This window comes from Barbatula barbatula, assembly GCF_947034865.1.
Source record: "Barbatula barbatula genome assembly, chromosome: 15".
Classification (NCBI taxonomy): domain Eukaryota; kingdom Metazoa; phylum Chordata; class Actinopteri; order Cypriniformes; family Nemacheilidae; genus Barbatula; species Barbatula barbatula.
The window spans coordinates 5,024,568-5,043,514 of record NC_136778.1 but is presented as its reverse complement, the minus strand read 5'-3'; the positions used below and the strand labels follow the sequence as shown (position 1 = coordinate 5,043,514).

At 38.4% G+C, this 18,947-nt stretch overlaps 1 protein-coding gene across 1 annotated transcript in view; it reads left to right on the top strand.

Moving 5' to 3' along the window:
* The first annotated feature begins 8,238 nt into the window (after positions 1–8,238).
* Positions 8,239–18,947, top strand: part of aig1 (androgen-induced 1 (H. sapiens)) — a 28,559-nt gene continuing 17,850 nt past the window's right edge. Inside the window, exons 1-3 of the mRNA XM_079474216.1 lie at positions 8,239–8,400; positions 10,852–11,007; positions 14,680–14,781. Coding sequence (XP_079330342.1) covers positions 8,260–8,400; positions 10,852–11,007; positions 14,680–14,781 — 399 coding nt within the window. The 5' untranslated portion in view covers positions 8,239–8,259. The remainder of the gene's footprint in view (positions 8,401–10,851; positions 11,008–14,679; positions 14,782–18,947) is intronic.

The window sequence follows — 18,947 nt, the reverse complement described above, 5'->3', positions numbered from 1 at the left end:
GACGTCATCGGATCCCCCAGCGCGCGTCCCGGAGCGAGGTGCAATCCGCGGAGCTGCAGAGGGGGGAGTGGGGTTGACCGAGACGGCCGGCCGGCCTCTTCCTAGTCTTGATAGGGCGAGGGAACTCCCTCGGCGAAATTTCCTCCGAGCGCGCTGCGGGTGCGCGCAACTGCAAACCGCGACAGATGTTGAGAGTTGCCTCGATATGATGGATCGGGCATCGCGTTGCGTGAACGCGCCGTGATATAAGGCCTGTTTGACTTGTAAATTATACTTGAGTAATGGAGTAAGACATCATTTTGAAATAGCGAGTATTACGTTACAGATTTTGTATCTGTCCTGAGATGGACCTTGGGATAATGCCCATCGGTAATCATTCATGGGGAACTGCACAATCTGTAACTTTTTTCAGCATTGAGGACATTTTGCACTACTGAGTGGTTTCCTCGGTGTCCGGATCTTTCTATTTTCTATTGCAAAAATGTCCTGTTTTCTATGCCTCCACTCATGACACTTCATGTTAACCCGCAGGCAAGACATCTTCAATGTCAGCACTCCATCACTGTTCACATGTATGTAGGTGTTTTTTGCACAATGGTAACCAAAGTAAACACAATTGTTGCATGGTTACAAAGATCCTGTTATTGCTCTTGAGGGCTGCATCTGTTCTGTATTGTGTTAAATGGATTACTGTCCAGTTACAGTGGCTTATGATTCCCATAAGGAGCTTGCGATCATATCAGTGGTGTCCTGGAGTTCCCGTCGCATTGGCAATAGGGAGCTCCTCTCTAATCCTCAGCTCGGGCGTTCCCAAAGAAGCACTTGCATCTGATTCACTCGAGCATAATTGACAGGGCGCATAAATCAGCATTGCCAGACGAGCTTAGATATCATAGTCAATGGCACAGTCCCACAGGAAAAAAAAGGAAATGGAAATGTCTGTTCTTGACCCAAAGGGCATGTTTAATCAACATTTATCAAGTCATCTCGTGGCACCGGTTGGTGTTTCGCTGCTGGTGAGCGCTTGCAGCGGTGTCTCAATCTATTCAACATGCAGACTCATTTGCTCAAGGACACTAAGGGTGTTCCCTGCAGCCCAGAGCTGTTAGTTAATCACCAGCGGGCCGGATAAAAACACAGTGCTATTATAAATGTTTGAATGTCATGAATCACACTGCACTCCAGTTTCCCAAAAGCCTAAGCGATCACCATTGGTTGTTTCTAAAAGCAAATCATAACTCCCATGACTGTGATTGCCGAAATCCTTATTTGATTCAGGTCCTTTTCATCATTTACATACTTATACTTTCCAATAGCCAGACTAGTAGCCTATGTGAGGTTTTTGTGTATCTCAGCAAGAAAGAATAAAGGAAGAGCTTTGAGCAACAGCACAATGTTTGCTCTATGTAACTGAGCTCTTTGCATACAGTACACACACACACACACACAAGTCAAAAGTTTGGAAACTCTCTTACTTTATTTATATTATTTCAAGTAAACTTAGCAGAACTGTGGAGTAGCACAACTGTAACTGTGTAAATTATGTTGCAAATAAAAGCATATAAAATAAATAAATAAATAACAATTTAGTATTTTAGCATCTTCAAAGTTGCCACCCTTTGACTAGAGTTGGTAACATTGTTCTCTTGAGGATCTAAAAGGGATAGTTCTCCCAAACTTCATTTACTCAGCAATTTCATTGATATTACTTTGTTCTGACGAACACAGAGAAAGACATTTGGTAGAATGTTAGCAATTTTCATTTCTGTTTATGAACAAACCTTGTGATTGTTTTTAAGATTAAATCGATTCAAAAATTTGACTAGTACATTATGCTTGTGTTTGTTACTAGGAATAAGTCCTTGTATATGGTTTTAAAGCCAACATGTGAATAAGTTAACTTAAACTGTCACGTTAGATTTTGCCTAATTTTTTGTCCAATTTAGTCCAATTTTGGGATGTTAAAGTCATGGATCAGTGTTAACAGTTGAACTTTGGAATTGGTGTTGAAAGTTAGAATGAATATAATTTAATATAAATATATTTAAAATATTAATGTAATTAAAGTCAATAATACAAATTTTGCATCTGAAATGTATTATTGTAGTTCATCTTCACTTGCATTGTTTGTTTGATTTGCTCATGCTTTTTGAAGACACTGAGGCCGACTTCTCTTTGCACTAAAAGGTCTCACATAGACATAGGGTATATGACATACAGGAATATAGCCTTAGGCTGTATCCCATTCTCTGTTGTAAAACTGGCTCGACCACAGTCATCTCGCTGATTCAAAAAGTGTTTTACCACCAAAATCCGCAGCCATTGCACAGCTTTCACGTCCCTGCGATTAACCTCAGCAACACGTCACTGTCAGGAATCCCAGAGTTTTCTTTTCTCCCCTTGCCAGGAAATTACATAAGAACATGTTACAGTAGACAAAGGTCAGTTTGTCTCCGCGATAAGGCAAGGCACTAATGTGGCATGACGGTGAATCCTCATCAAACGACTCCTTTCATCTCATGTACCTGAAGCTGTAAAACCGCCCTGTAAAACTGACAAAGATCTGACAGGCTGACACGCCTAAAGGCTCAGAGTTAATAACTTTTCAAACACTTTGTCCTTTGTTGGGTCTGCTGACTATAAAAGAGTTTGCCGCTGTTAGTCATTTATTTGTTCCTTTATATGAATATTTTCTAAATTACTTTTTGATGAATCACAAAGAAATCTGTTGAAAGAACATCACCAGAGTGTTGAATCTGAAAACATTTAAAATGTTTTTTTTTCAGATTTCCTTTCCTACATTTTTTTGTGACGGTCACTTGTTCTCTGGTTTGAGGTCTTAAGACCTCTGGTGGTTGACAATGTTATTGCACTTTGTCATTGATCACAATTGGGCAGTTTGCCACAATTCACTTTTTACAATTTTTGTTATTGCAAATTTATTTGCATTTTGCATTATTTACAACGAATTCAATTATTGTGCAAATATCACACTAAATCATGATGCTGCACATTAGCTTTCTAGCTTTATTTGTGTGCACATTAGGTTCATTGTCTTGGTCAAACACAAAAACCATATAAACTTGTGGGCATGCAGTGCTACGTCTCCCAAAATAATATGTCATTTTTCAAGACCCCCGAGAGCATGCAGGGGCCTCGCAAAAACACTTTTTTCCATGTTTTTATGAGATAAAAGCACAGTGGAATTTTCCATCCGGTTACACTGAAGTACGGCGTTTGAAGTTGCCAACTGACACAAAGTGATAAAACTTTGAGGCCTGGCAGTGCACAGGTTTTCCACGGTGGACTTAGCGCACAAGGGTCCTGTGCTTATGTTTTCCCACAGATGAGATGGGCCATCACATTCTCACCATCAGAAAGATTGTTTGGACAATCTGTGGCTGATCTTTGCAATTTTCTGCACTGACATAATTCTAGGTTATGATTATTTTAACAATCACTTTGTAGTTATACTAAAGGAAGCTCTTTTAACCCAAACTTACAGTACAAAAATAGCTCCAGGACAGGGTCAGCCGTGCTTGGGGCCTAAAAAAGAATTGGAAGGATTTGTTTATCATGGACAACCACTTGTAGACTATAGAAGCTTTTCCTTTTTCATTTTTAACATACTTCAAACTGTCACTGGTTCCCTCGGTCTTCATAACCCATGCTCCTCCACGCTCCCGCACCTGTTTCGCATCTGTATCCCACACCTGCCCGTCATCAGCCTCATCACCCATGGACTATAAATACTCAATCGGTTCCCTTGTTCATTGTCAGGTATTGTTTAATGTTAACATGATTTTCTGTGCCTGTCTCCCCATGGAGCTAATAGAAGATACCCTTTGGATTATACTCCGATGTCGTGTGCTTCTCTACACACACTTCACGTGACAGTCACAGAAACTTTTGCACATTTTATTTTTTTAGTTCACCCAATAATGTAACGTTCTGACATTCTTTCTTCTGGTTACCAAACATCACCAACTTTGACCCAATGAATTCCATTGTATGGACACAAAACTGAGGTTACCAATTAATCCAGGATTTAAGATTTCACAATGTACTTTCATTCTTGGGTTAAATGGATAGTTCACTCTAAAATGAAAAACCTGTTATTTATTCACCTGTATATGACTCTTTCTTCTTTGAAACACAAAAGTAGATATTTTGGGAAATTTCTCAGTGACAGCATAAGCTATGAGAAACAGACATTCATTAAAAAGAGTTAGTTTGCATATCTTAATAAAGTCTTGACAATAGACAACCCAGTCTAATACCAATAGAAATAAAACATTCCGCAACCACTCTTGTCTGAACATCAAAATAATTATATTACATGTTAAACACTTAACTGTGCAACTCTGGAAATAATCTAACATGAGATTGTTCGATTACAAAATCACATATTCTTCCAAAGACAACTTTTAATTCAATATCTTAATAATTATTTTGCACTTCTTTTTAATTGATCAAAACATGGATTAGCTGAACAAACGACCCAATGAAAACAGAGAAAAAACATGTTGTGCTATATTTCCAAACAACAGCAAGAGAAGATGTTCAATAGCATCTGTGTGTTATTATTGCTCATCATTGTGTTTGCCAAGCTCTTAGGCTGTCAAGGTTTTTGCATTTTTTCCACACTTTCTTTATCTCCAAAGCAGTGCAAGTTAAGTGTTTACACACCTCTTCAAACCACCTGTCTTTGCGCACCTCTCCATTAGACACACAATACCGCACACACATAATGCTTTAAACATGTCAGTCCATGCTATATATAATTATGTAGAACATGTTATTTTATTCTAGAAAAGGATGGATTTAAAAAGCATTTTACATACTTTTATTTGGGGGCGGGGGGGGGGGGGGGGGGTTGCCTTTTGTTCACATTGTTCACAAAACTCAAATCTCATGTCAACAAAAACAATTACTGTACTGTTTATCCCCACCACATGCATTGTTCATTCTTGGTCAAGTGAGCCATGAGAGAATTCAAATGCATACCTGAGTTGGTGTGTTTTTTGTATTAATATTGTATTAATTGTATTAATGTACTGTAAAAAATGTACAACATCAAAGGTTAACTTTTACACTTTATATATAGCATATTTGTAAAGGCAATGTTCCAGACATATGTGTGTCAAACTTAGGTTCACTATTCAGCATCTTTGCAATCTGGGTTGACTTGGTTTGATTAACCGTAGGACAGTACCAAATTTAAACCCGGAGACAATGGTAATGAATGAATAATATTCGCTCATTATCTGCTAGTATTAAAGTGTGAGGTGTCGTCTAATTGGCAGATCCAGGACAAAGGTAAGCACAAGGTTGGGGTGAGTAAGCAGAAGTGTGTGTTCTCTCTCTTCATTAGATTGATTGGGTTGACTTTGATGTCTGCGGACCCAAACATCAATGCCCACTGTGTTTGGGTCCATGGCATGATGTTTTTGTTAACAAGCAGCATGTTAATGAGGCCCGATGGGCTATTTGAAGCAGCTGTAGTGCACTTCAGTAATTCTCTTTATGCATACATTAATGCATCTCAACCCATGTACATGGAATCTGGCTGGAGATCTGGACAGAGATCGATAAGGGAAAAGGGTTTAGAATGACTTAACCCCACACACAACTCTTACCATGGCGATAAATGTATCCAAAAGTTACATATATTGCTCAATGCTGTGTCTGTGGACTGCATTAAAACTTGTGGTTCAGGGTTTTAAACTGTCTTTTCAAATGTGGTTGAATAAAGATCACCATCACATATTTTATTGGCCATACGCTAGGCTGTGAATGTTTTTAAGTTAACAGAAAATTGAAACAGACATATAGAAAGTAGAGCAGGCCAGCCACACAAGCCACAAGTGCACAGCCTCAGTCAGACACTCCCTGTTTTTCTATTGCGTTCACTGGGGCTTTATTATTTATCATTCAATGTTAGTTAATTTGAAAAGGTTTCGTTTCAAATTGCTTGTATAACTTATAAATATATCTAGGAAGCAGGACTTTTGAGACTGCATGATATCAATAAATGTACTGAGACCTAGAATCACACACTTGGACTGAAATCTAAGCTTATCAGAGAGTTTGGGGCCAAATGAACAAGATGACGATTTGGAAGGCGCACTCATCTAGAGCTTCATGCGCATCTCGCTGAAGTGCACTTTCTGTGAACAATTCTACCTCGGCTTTGGAAACTCTTGCACGCTCCCCACAGCTAACCGCAAGCTGCGGAGCACTCATGCACTCTGGAAGACCCCGTTAAACCCAACAGTAGGTGAAGGGCCTGCGCAGCAGTTTGCATGGTTTATATTTGCCTTACATTTTCTCATTGTGTTTACTTGACATTGGGCTTGGGTTGAGTTAGATAAATCGTATTTGAATGTTTCATGGAAAAAAGAACACACATCGTCTCCCATACTTGTTTTAAACACATCAGGGGCCTGATGTATTTAAGACAGCAATAACATGTTGGTTAAAAGTAAATGTTACATAATCTGGCATATACTTTAAATGGCTAGTTTAAATAAACAAACCACCAGTTTCATTACAAAGTTTGAAATGCAATGGATAAATCTTTGTATAATATGCATAATGTACAAAAAAAGTGTGAAGTCAAACTGGCCCATCCAAAGTTGCCTTAAGTGGAGGCGGGCATAGTTCTTTCATCCTCATTTCTAATGGCTAGGTTCTGGGAAACATTTGTCTGCATGTGGCCAGGGATTTTCCACTGTAACCTCTTTGGCTGGCTTGTTGTATCATAATACAGGTTGAACGGGGGTTGCCATTTTTGTATGCTACCATCTGTCATCTCTAAAACAGTTCTGTTTGGAAATGCATTACTTATTTTAGTTAAATCTTGTCCCAAAGTTTTAAAATAAAAGTTTAACTGACAGTTTGAAACTTTCACAAAAGTAGCCGATAACTGTCAATAAAGTGTAGAAACATGTTTTTAAGTTTATAATGACTTTACAATATTGTACTGTGCTGTATAAGACATCGCTTCTCTTTTGATCTGAGATGCATTCTGCTTATTTGGATAATTATGTTTTGTTTAATAACAAGTATCAAGTAATAGTTCCTTTCTTAACTTTAGCTCCTTTTTCTGGGCAATCACATTTACATGTGATTTGATGTTTAAAATCTTTGTAAGCAAGACTACACCGTAAAGAATATCTGTAGAAATTACAGTATAACTGGCAGCAGTTTGCCAGTCACTTACAGTAGATTAACATTTATGTAATTTACTGGCAACAGTTTGTTCAAAGATACATTATCATTAAACAAGTCTTTATCCTTAAAGAAAAAACTGTAAAATAACAGCCTCATGCAAAGCATTCTGGGAAGCAAATTGAGAAAAAAAAGGAGAAAAATTGGATTGCTTTGCATGAGGCTTTTATTTTATCGTTTTGTTTCTGTAAAGATAAAGACTTTTAATGTTCATTTAAGCTTTGAACAAACTGTTGCCAATAAATTAGATAAATATAAATCTACAGTAAGTTACTGGCAACTAGCTGCATAACTACAGAAAAAAAAGTTTACAGTGTGTGTCTTGGACATTTTAAAGATTGCCTTTCAAAAATAGGCAAGTATATTTATACAGCGCATTTCATACACAGGGTTATTCAAAGTTCTTTACATATGAGGAAAAATAAAACACATTATGCATAAAACATTTTTAAAAAGCAGATGATTTAAAATTACAAATACAATTTTAGATTTTAAAAGACAATAAAACTTAAATCTTATGTTATCTTAAAATGTGTGTATATATAAAAATTATAAAAGCAAAAGCACATTAGAAATAAAAGTGCAATTGATGTAACCCAGCACGTTTTATATGAATATAAAAAGTTTCAATAGGAGTATTACAAAATAACCTTGTACATACACTTGACATTACTTTTTGCACAGAATTTTGCACTATATATTACAAATCAAATGTATCAGATTATGACGTAATCCATAAACAATCACTAATGCTAATCAACATTTGTCCACGACGAGCATGCGCCACCGCTGTAATACGCGCGCAGCCGTGCACAAGCTGTGATGCTTGTTACTATGGCAACAAGTTCCATCCTCCCACCTCACTGTCTCTGCTCTCTCGCGCACATCCGTCGCCACCGTCAACATCTCGCACGGTTCCGCGCGACACACTGCTCCTCCTCCCCACCACCGCCACGCGGCTCTGATAACAGCATCCCTCTGTCAACAGGATATTTCCTGAGACGGAAATACGCCGGGGGAAGGAAAATGGCGCTCATCCCATCTCAGATCCTAAGAGTAGCGATACTCCTGTCTTATTTTTCCATCCTCTGCAATTACAAAGCCATAGACATGCCCGCGCATCAAACATACGGCGGTAGCTGGAAGTTTCTAACGTTCATAGATTTGGTAAGTGCGTTGTGCATCGTTGCCATGCAGTGCCTGTTTGTACGAGCGCATCACTGTGGTACCTCGCCATAATGCATTATAGACAGACCCCTGTTATGGTGAAATACGTCAGGTTTTCACAAACAGGAGTGCAAACGCCAACACAAATACGTCATAGTGATCATTATTTGTTAATCATATGACGTGGTGTCTGTTTAATATCTAACGGCGATGTAATGCTTACACCCTCATTAATAATGAATCTTTTTATGAAGGGGTTGTGCTGAATTACGAGCAGTTCTCAGAAGAATTAGAAGGACGAATTGACAGTTTCTTATATGCGTTCTGGCATCGTAAGGGTCCAGTCTGTTAGAATGAATGCAGGTCACTTTAGGCGCCAGGATCTGTATGCACGCACAATACGAATCAACTGTTATGACAGACTGAGAGCCAATGACTCATGTTTTCCACATAAACGGCCCGTTTTCTCCCCTTTTTGAACAGTGATTTTAAAAGCAATAATAGTGAATGCAAACTAGCAATAAAAGTTGTTTTGTTACACCCCACGTTCCAGGGCACTGTTAATTTCTGGTCTTGGAATAAATTATATGACCAGTTTTCGATGTTTCGAATGTTATGTTTCATAAACAGAATAACAAAGTTATTCAAAGTTCCCATGTGTGTGTTTTTTGACCTTGGAAATGCTTGGCATTTTGATACTGAAGAACACATGTTCGTGCACATTTAATACTGATAAATATAACTTGAGTGCCTCACCAAAACCAAAGATATTCTATGGATGTGATTGTTTTGTTTGTGCTACTTTGCATAGTATTGTAATGATGAATAATGTCAGCATCGAGAGACATCAGTTCCAGCGCCGCTGTAATGAACCTGGATGGTGCCTGTTATGGGGGAGACAGTGTGAATCTATTATTAGAACATTCGGTAAACGCATGTCATGTTCACAGAGTTTTGATCGTCTCAGCTTGATAGAAGAATTATGGGTATGTCTGGATCAAAGATTCACGGATCTCATGATGGATCTACTCACAGCATTGTTAAATGTATCAACACTCTTAAGTAACTACCATTGTGTTGACTCTTACTGTGCCACTTTGATTTCACCCATTTATGTTTTCATCAGACTTTATTAATTATTTAATACAGGGGCTCAGATTTGGGTTTCCATTCACAATAGGAGGCACCTGGCACTGAGTTAGGCTCTCAGTGTCCTACATAAAGCACCCGGTCAAGTGTGGCTGAAGCTTTCAGTGATGTGACATTGAGATACTCAGGATTTCATCAGCAGAGATGCACATGTATCATTGCTGCGATGAAAGGTAGCTATGAAAAGGTGTGTTGTACTTTTTGTGAGTGCAGCCACTGTTATACTATCCTTTATTTTACAAAAAATAGTCAAATAGCAACATCTCTTTCAAAATGTCTGTAGTATACTATCAGTCTGTACGTGGAAGTACTCGATTGTAGTCAAAACCTTCCAAGCCTCAAGCGAGCAATTCATTAGATTTCATGGAAACTTGAGTCTCGGTCCAGGAATCGTTGTGGTTATTTATAAGCCTTTGTATTAACTAGTAAATGATTTTAGGCCTTTAATGGCTTCCTAGCCAAGTTCTAAGGTTTTTTAAAATGTGTTCAGTTGATGTGAGGAAAGGATGGGCGTCCATTTTTAGCTCAGCTAACGCAAAGATCAAAAGCATTTGCGAGGTAGAGTAAGAAAAATAGGTCATTTTGGGAAAATGGGTTTAAAATAATTTGGACAAATCGAACATTTACGTTTGGCACTGAGAGCTTGTTAGATCTCGGCTGGGCTGTTCTTCTGTCTTAAGATACCAGGAAACAAATCTAGGGGAGATAATGAGGAATGAAATATTAAAGAGTATATTAATGGAAGACATTTTTGCATGTTGGATATCTATGGTGGAGATTTAATAAAGAAACCCTCATACTTCCATAATGTTCCATTGTAAATTAATGTCAAAGCAATCTCTTTATGCGTTTATCATGACTGCCCACTAATGGAGGGGGCTTTCAAAATACCTATTATCTAAAGACAAGAAATACCAGAGGAAGGGTTGTGTTTTAAAGTATTTTAATGTCAATTTGTGTGCTGTGTGTGTTTGCATTGTAAAATGATAAAGCTTGTTAACTGTGTCTGTATATTATTCTGTTTCTTGTGATGTGAGACTGTTTGCTCTTGGAAAATGATGGCACTTACAAGACTCTGATCTATTTTGAGATAATGAATGTCTTGCTTTCATCAACTTTACCTTCAACTTCCCTTTGTGTTTCTTTTTAAAAACGCCTTTGGTCTTGAAATGTTGATGAGAGGTCCTCAATAGAAAAATGGAAATTTTAGCTTCAACCAGAGTATCACAATGAAAATTCATTTTTGACAGTGTGAACATTTTAAATGGTTGTTGCCTAAACCGTGTGTTATGATTTTTTCAGGTCATTCAGGCTGTATTCTTTGGAATCTGTGTATTGACTGATCTCTCTAGCCTGTTAACAAAAGGCAGCGCAAGTATGGAGCAAGAGAGACAACTGAAGAAACTCATTGGACTGCGGGACTGGATGATGGCTGTTCTGGCCTTTCCTGTTGGTGTGGTGCGTACAATCCACCAATGAGATTTCTCTTTTCGCATATGTACACTAACTGATTGAGATCGATGAGAATTCTGTTTATGTGTGTTAGTTGGAACTACAGCCAGAGATTGGGCATCACTGCCAACTCATGACCTAGATAAACTTCGTAAAACATGCTGATTCCAGCTTATGAAGATGATGTTTAGATAGAATCAACATAAAAAATGATTAGTGAAATGATAAAAACATACATTTGAAATAAGTTATGTGCAACTAAAATAAACCAGAAAATGTTCAGCTTTTTTTTTGTACACAGCCAAATCAGTCGTTGGCTGGCTGACTTACGGTGCGGTTAGCTTAAGTGTGTGAACCTACAGTAAACTCTCTGAGCCATCAAGTTCCATTGTTAATGTGTGGGAACGAAAAAAACAGTACTGTAATGCAACATGAATGCAATACTTTGTCTAAAGTTACCCTTCTCCTCCCACTCGTGTCATTGACATTAAGATCTGAAACCGCAGGAAAACAGAGGCGACTATTCAAAACTTGTTTCGAGCAATCGTTCAGTGGATTAAAAAAAATGGGGGTTGTGTAAAGGCACATTGGTAGGGGTTGATGACGGTAAAATACTGCACGCTGCAAAATGCCTGACAGATGCTATTTTGCAATTCAAGCATTAAATACAACCATGCAATTTTACAGTTACATTTATATTCTGTGTTTGCGCTAGCGTTCAGAAGATTAGGGTCACTTAGGGTTTTTCATTCCATATTTATGTTTTTACACGTTTTAGAATAATAGTAAAATCATCAAAACTATGGTATAACACAAATGTAACTAATGGAAATGATTTTGTCACAAAAAAACACACATATAAATCAAAACTATGTTGCTAGAGCCTTAAAGCCGAAAAGTTTGCCTTGAATTAGCAAAGAATTAGGTAAGATCTCACCCTGGGTTGCTTTTTAAACAATATAGAAGTTCCCCTCTATACAGGGCTCTTATTGGGCAATTTAAAGATATTTCAAAGAAAGTGGGTAACCGAACAGCACTGGCCCCCATTCACTTTTATTGTATGGACTCAAAACCAATGCAATGCAATGCAATGGTGACCACATTCTTCAAAATATCTAAAAAACAACTATTAAATACTCAGGGTGACATAGGCTACTGTATAGTGGATGTCGGACGCCAGTTACCCACAAGTTCACACAGGTGTTCTAACAAAGGTTTTAGGTCATCAAGGGCATGTTCCACAATGCCTGACAACCAGAAAAGTAGATTGAGACTTATTCATCAGACATGAATAGACAGTAGGTGCCTTCAGGTCTGTATTTAGACCATGAAAACATTGAATCATCCAATACCTCAAAGACACAATAGGGAAGCTGACGGAAGAGTCATGAGCCTGCAGGTCGGGTCAGACAGCATCTGTATTCTCTCGGCATGTACTGCTATATCTGGACACATTCACATTTGATACTTTGCATAATGGGGCTACAGACACCAACACACATTGCCTTAAAAGTACAGTCCATTTGATATGCAAATACTATCAGTCTGCATGGGGTGCACTGCATTGTTGCACAACCAGCTTTGCTACGATGTAAGATCCTTTTCTCTAGTGGAAAAGGAAACGCTGTTGTCTGTGTGTGTGTGTGTGTGTGTGTGTCATGGCCATCAGATAATTGCAAGGAAAATATTAAAATTCTGCTCACAAATGTCTTGCTTTGTCTCCAGCCAGCTAAAGATCTTTTAATATTGCATGGCGCAATGTTAGCGGGAAGTTTAAGATGTCAAAGAACAGTGTCGATGTGACCTAAACGTTAAGTGGAAAGAAAATTGACTCTGCTCATTTCATTTTAATGAACGAGACACAGGCAATCCCCATATCACAGATAACAGAAACCTGCTCTTAGTAAACAGGGCAATGAGTAATAAATAATAAATAAATAATTCAGAGTTATAAGTAATAATTAATTCTGCACGGTGTAAATAGCTCGGTGTAAAGAAGAGGTGATGACAGACCGAGGAAGCCATCGTTGCTAGCGTGTAAAAAAAGAAGCTGCCAGACAGCCGTGATATGAACACAGAGTGGATGCTTGACTTGCCCGTGGCCCTCAGTGTAGGAGCTGAATATGAGGCTCAGTTTACAGACATCACAATGACCATCATCTGTGCTGACGGCAATATCGGGAAACTGTACGGAGTTCACGTGATATGCATCCTTTGTTAGACATTGCCGTGTCACTTCCTGGTACTTATTATTACCGATAGATGTGACTCTGGCTGTGAAAACCCAGCTTGAAAGAACTGTTCACCCAAAAATGAAAAATATGTCTTTATTAATTCACCCTCAAGTTGTTCCAAATCTATATAAATGTATTTGTTCTGATGAACACAGAGAAATAAATTGAGAGGAGTGCTCCAAACATTTCTTCTACAAACTTTCTTTTCTGATATTACCTTACACAAAAGAATAGGACAGATTTCTGCACTATCCAGGTAGTCTATGTTGCTACATAAATGTATAAATTCCCTCAGTTGATGTATATTATAGAAGCTTTGGTGTGTGTTATGCGGTTTATCCACAGTAGTGCTCGATGAGAGAGTGTGGAGCCATCAAAACCAAATAAACCACCTGCCGGACTGAACTTAATTCAATTTGTGTTCTACGCTTTTTATGCTTTCGAAGCACAACAGTTCCCATTCACAACATGAATCATCATAGCGCCACCTGTTTATTTGGGCACAGTGACCATCACCCAAGCCGTGGAAACCAGAACCCTGCAAAATAATCGTAGACGCCCAATCCAAACAAGAACCTGTCATGCCCATAAATGAGGCCTGTTAATGCAAATAATGTTTGAGCAATTCTGAATTGAGGAAGTGAATTTTCTGCTCTCAAACTACTTGGAATGCTCTTTCAGATGGCCTGCACGCTCAGCTCAAGCATGCTTGTTTTATAACAGCGTGTGATGTTCTCTTAAGCTTAACAATGTCCTTACTACACAAGACATCTGTAGCTCCGAGTGAGGGCTGGATGTAAGCAGGGAGAAGAACTCACAGCTCTCAGGGATTAATTATGGTATGCTGATGGAAAAATATCCGCTCCACGTGTTCGGCTGTTCTCATGGCTGGGTTAAGTGTTCGTCATGGGTTTTGCGTAGGTATTGTGTCCTTTATGTGGGGGAAGCAAAGAGTTCTAATTTTGGTCATAATGAGGTTCAGGTGTTAAAGGGACAGTTCACCTAAAATACCCTCAGGTTGCTCCACATCTGTATACATTTCTTTGTTGTGATATTTGGAAGAATGCTTGTAACCAAACAGTTCTTGGCTACTAGTTCTAGGCATAGTATAAAAAAATCCTTTATAAATCTATTTGTTCTGTTGAACGCAATAAGAGGATATATTTCAAAGAATGAAGGAAAGCGAACAGTTCTGAGGCACTTTTGACTACCTTTGCCATTTTTCCTACTATGGTAGTCAGTGGGGTCCAAGAACTGTTTGGTTACAAGCATTCATCCAAATATCTTTCTCTGACAAAGAACAAAGAAATGCATGCTGATTTGGAACAACTTGAATGTGAGGAGATTATGATGATAGAATTTTTATTATGTTGTGAACTGTGCACAATTTTATGCACTCAATATATAGATTAAATAAAAAACTTTCATCTTTTTTTGTTTGTAGTTTGTGGTGACTATGTTCTGGGCTCTGTACCTGTACGACAGAGATCTGGTTTACCCAAGACTTCTGGACAACTTTATACCTCAGTGGCTAAACCATGGCATGGTGAGTGTGAAAAAGCTCTTTTCCTTACTAGAAATTACAAGATTGCACCCTCAAAATCACTGACATTATCACTGTCACTATAAATAAACAAGATGTATATTATCAGGAAGGCACTATTTTCATTCTCCTGGGGCACATTGATGTCAGATGTGAAAATAGTTGGTGTGGGTTGTGCGTTCAGGTGGAACAAAAGCTCTGAGGTCAGATAGTAGCAGGTATTTTCTATGACAGGTGGGTTTGATGACTTGCGGCTATTTGGAATGTTCAGTGATTAAGTATCAAATCACAAACCCCATGGTTCACCATTTCCCAACAATGTCTGTTGGCTCCAGTGAACAGGTGCTGTTTGTGTTTTATGAACCCGAAACGCATTGTCAACATTAATAGAGCATTACTGAATAAAATGTTATTCCAACTTCTATGACACGGGACCCAGGAGGAAACTGACGCTGTTCTTTCCCATACAGTAAAACTAAACGGGGACTGAGGCTGTCAGTCATTCTGTCTAACATATCCTGTTATGTTCCATTTCAAACCTGTATGACTTATTTTCTACAGCAGAACACAAAAGAAGACATTTTGAAGAATGTTGTTTACTAGCTCTCATTGACTTTCATTGGTTTTGTGTCCATACAATAGAAGTGAGTGTATTTTATCATTTAGCTTATTTACTAAACTTTTTAGTGTGTGACCGTTGACACAAATAATGACGTTTTTGGGAAAAAACCTTTTCCCATACATAACTCAATAGCTGATAGTTTAGTCCACAAATGTATACATTTCCAATGATTTAAAAAAACATCTAAAATGTGTCTCGTCTCTTATTTAAAAATCGGTGAAATAACAGCACTAGTCTTATTGGATGAACTGTATTTCCTTATGTAGTATGTATCTGTTTAATAAAGATGTTATCATATCTGTGAAGACTCAACTGCAATTGACCCTTCGTAAGTAGCTTGGTTGACAATGCTATCTGACCAATCATAACGCCGAAATGATTTGCTCCCGTGACTGACCGCCATTTTTTCTGACAAACAACCAACCGACCAATGAAAAAATTGCTTTTAAATGAGTAATATACTCAGCTTTTATAAACGTTCACACTATACCGATAAACGATAACTAAGTTATAACTTCATTCTAAATAAAAGAGAATAAAGGAGTTCACATCGCTAGTATACCAATACAGATACAAGACACGATATTGTTGGAATCATTAATGTACGAATTACAGACAGGAGCGTTCGCAAAGTGGTGTTTTAAGGCGGACTTCACTATTTCCCCATGGAGTGCACACATTTACACTGGGAGTGCATGCATGGCTGATACCGAAAGCTTGTCGAACATAGCAACAGGAACGAAGGGGGGCGGGGTTATGCGAAGGCTCAATTAGTTTAGAAGAGTCCCTACAAGAAAAAACGTAATAACCTAAACTTCTTATTCAATCTTTCCCTAATCTGCTGAGGTGGCCACTAACAAAGAGGTTTGGGGACCTAGAGGCTTGTGATGTTTTGAAAGGAAACATGACACGGAATAAGGGTGTTATTGGAAATGTGCTTGAATGTCTCAGTCGTCGCTAATTGTGGGATGTACTCACTTGTGTTGGGAATAGCCCAGAGCCAAGGACAACATATATACTGGTTGCTAGGGAAACATGCCTGAGTTATTAATCAACATGAATGTAACCTTCGAGCCTTATCAAAAATTGTGTCTATCTTTAATGCTCGGTGGCATTGCGAAAGCACAAGCAGTTTGATAAAAGACCGCAGGCTTTTAGACCTTTGAACATTCGTCATTTAAGGGATAGGTTACCCAAAAATAAAAATCTTTATTTATTTATTTAGAACCTGTATATGACTTTCTTTGTTCTGTGGAACACAAAAGAAGATATTTTGAGACATGTCTCATACAGTGGAAGCCAATGTGGCCAAGGTTAGTAGGCCTAACGTTCTTAAAAATGAGCGTGAGTAAATGATGAAAGACTTTTCATTTATGGATGAGCTATCCATCTAAAGCACAAGATACCTTTTAGCTCGGTTCCAAGTGGGCAGCCTCATTGCCTACATAGACAGCCTCCATGTCACATGAAACCTCATAAGTGATTTGTAATGTGCTACACAGGTAACATATAACGTTCTGTACATGAGATTTGACTCACAATTGACAATGGATTTAATTTTTTTAACATATTGCGTAAGCTAACAATCATCTCTATATTACAAGCTTTAAAATACATAGCGCAAACAAATCTTATAACCATATATATATATATATATATATATATATATATATAAACAACATTTCTTCCAATTTCTTTAAACCCGTGAGGCCCTAAAATGCCTTCCTTGGTGGGTCATTGAAACAGTCAGAGGAAGAGTACATCAGCACATAAGGAATTAAAGCCATATTTTTTAGTTTAATTCTTTAAATCTTTGGTTCTTTCTTTAATACGGACATAACATTGCAGGTTCCTTTACACAATTATCTTTACATGCAATGTACGTAAATGACGTCAAACTAACAGTTCCTGCTAAATCTTACCACAGCTTACCAATGTGAATTGGGAGAAGGTAGGGAGACCCCCCGTAATTATATTATTGCATCTTTACATAATTAGACGGCTCATATCCCCAATGTGTTTTGGTCAATTCAGTCTCCATTTATTTGATCAAGCCAGTTTTTCGCTGTGAAAGTTGTTTTTCTCCAGTCCTTGTGATTCGAGTCGAGTGGGTTTCTGAATTGACCCAAGGGAGAAGAGTACCTTACAGCTGAGAACAATTTGAGATATGCAAAAAGTTCCAGATCAGCCCGTCTGCTATGCGACGGCCTAAGGAGGGTTACTTCACTGTAAATATTTTGTAGCGATCCATGGTACCACAATTGTTTGTTTACCCATGCTTCCATAGTGACTGTCTTGTGTTCACGGGCTGCTTTGTCAAGTGACTAAGACCAGTTTCTGGGGAAACAAGGAAGTACATTCAGTCAGGAGTCAAATCTCAACCATGGAGTATTCATGTTTGCCTATCAAGTAAAGCCCTCACGGCAGGGCACTTATCCTTTAGTGTGATGAACTGGAAAGAGGAAGTAGAACAATGCAAGGAGAAAATAATGCAAAGCAACTTATTTCAATGCACAGGACAGGTTTAGTTATGCTATTGTGTGGCATTAAGGCTGCAAAGAAAATTGAAACTTTCCAGATCTATGTAAACACATTGCTTTTTTTCTCTACAGAATATGAGTGCAGACAGGAAGGTACATGAAAAGAGTTTTTCTGACAGAGAAAGGACAGTTTCTTGTTTTTAAGCTGTAAAAGTCGTTGATGTATATTTGGAAAGCCTATAAAGACTTTTAATAGGGCGATAACAATCAGAACAAGCCTCTTCCAGACTAAAAGGCCCGTGCTTGACTTTCACGGCATCTTCGAGAGACGGTTTACATGCATCAAAGTATCTGTGACAATAATCCTGTCTCCTCTGTTCAATTACTTCACTGTAGAGAGAGGCCTGTCAGAGAAGTCTTGCGTTCCTCTAATGCTAATGGCAGCGGACCCCCGCTGAACAGCCCCCATGTTCAAAGCACCTCGCTTGAAACGCATACCACAAATAAACATCTTAAACCTCCTTAGAGAGCCCTGTTCAAAGACCGGGCTTGAAACAACTGGTGCTCGGCTCAAAATTGCGGTAGGTAAAGAAACGGAGAGGCAGAATTCGAGGATGAAGATATTTCAGGAGCGGACGAATTGCTTGAGCTCTCAGCGTTTAACTTTCCTCATATTTAATTCAGCAGTCAGGTTCACGGTAGCTTTGAAAGATACAGGTCATTGTGCACGGGGGCTTTTATGACTGATTACCTGTGGTAAACAACCCCAAGTTCTCCATCGCCCTTTATTCACGCTGCTAATTGTTTGGAGGAAACAAACACGATACACAGCAATTGCCTTTGCACGCCGTGACCTTGAAGGCACCTCTTTATACTAATTAATCATAAGTTCAATGTCATAAATATTTACTAGCTACTTACGGTTTGATGAGCTCAACCTTCATGGATATTCCTGAGGCTGGTACACGCTTCTTTGATAAACTAACATTTAAACATTATAAAGCCTTATGCTGGTATGTTGGTAAAACAACTTTCACTATTCCATCAAACAAAAGACTTTTATCTTT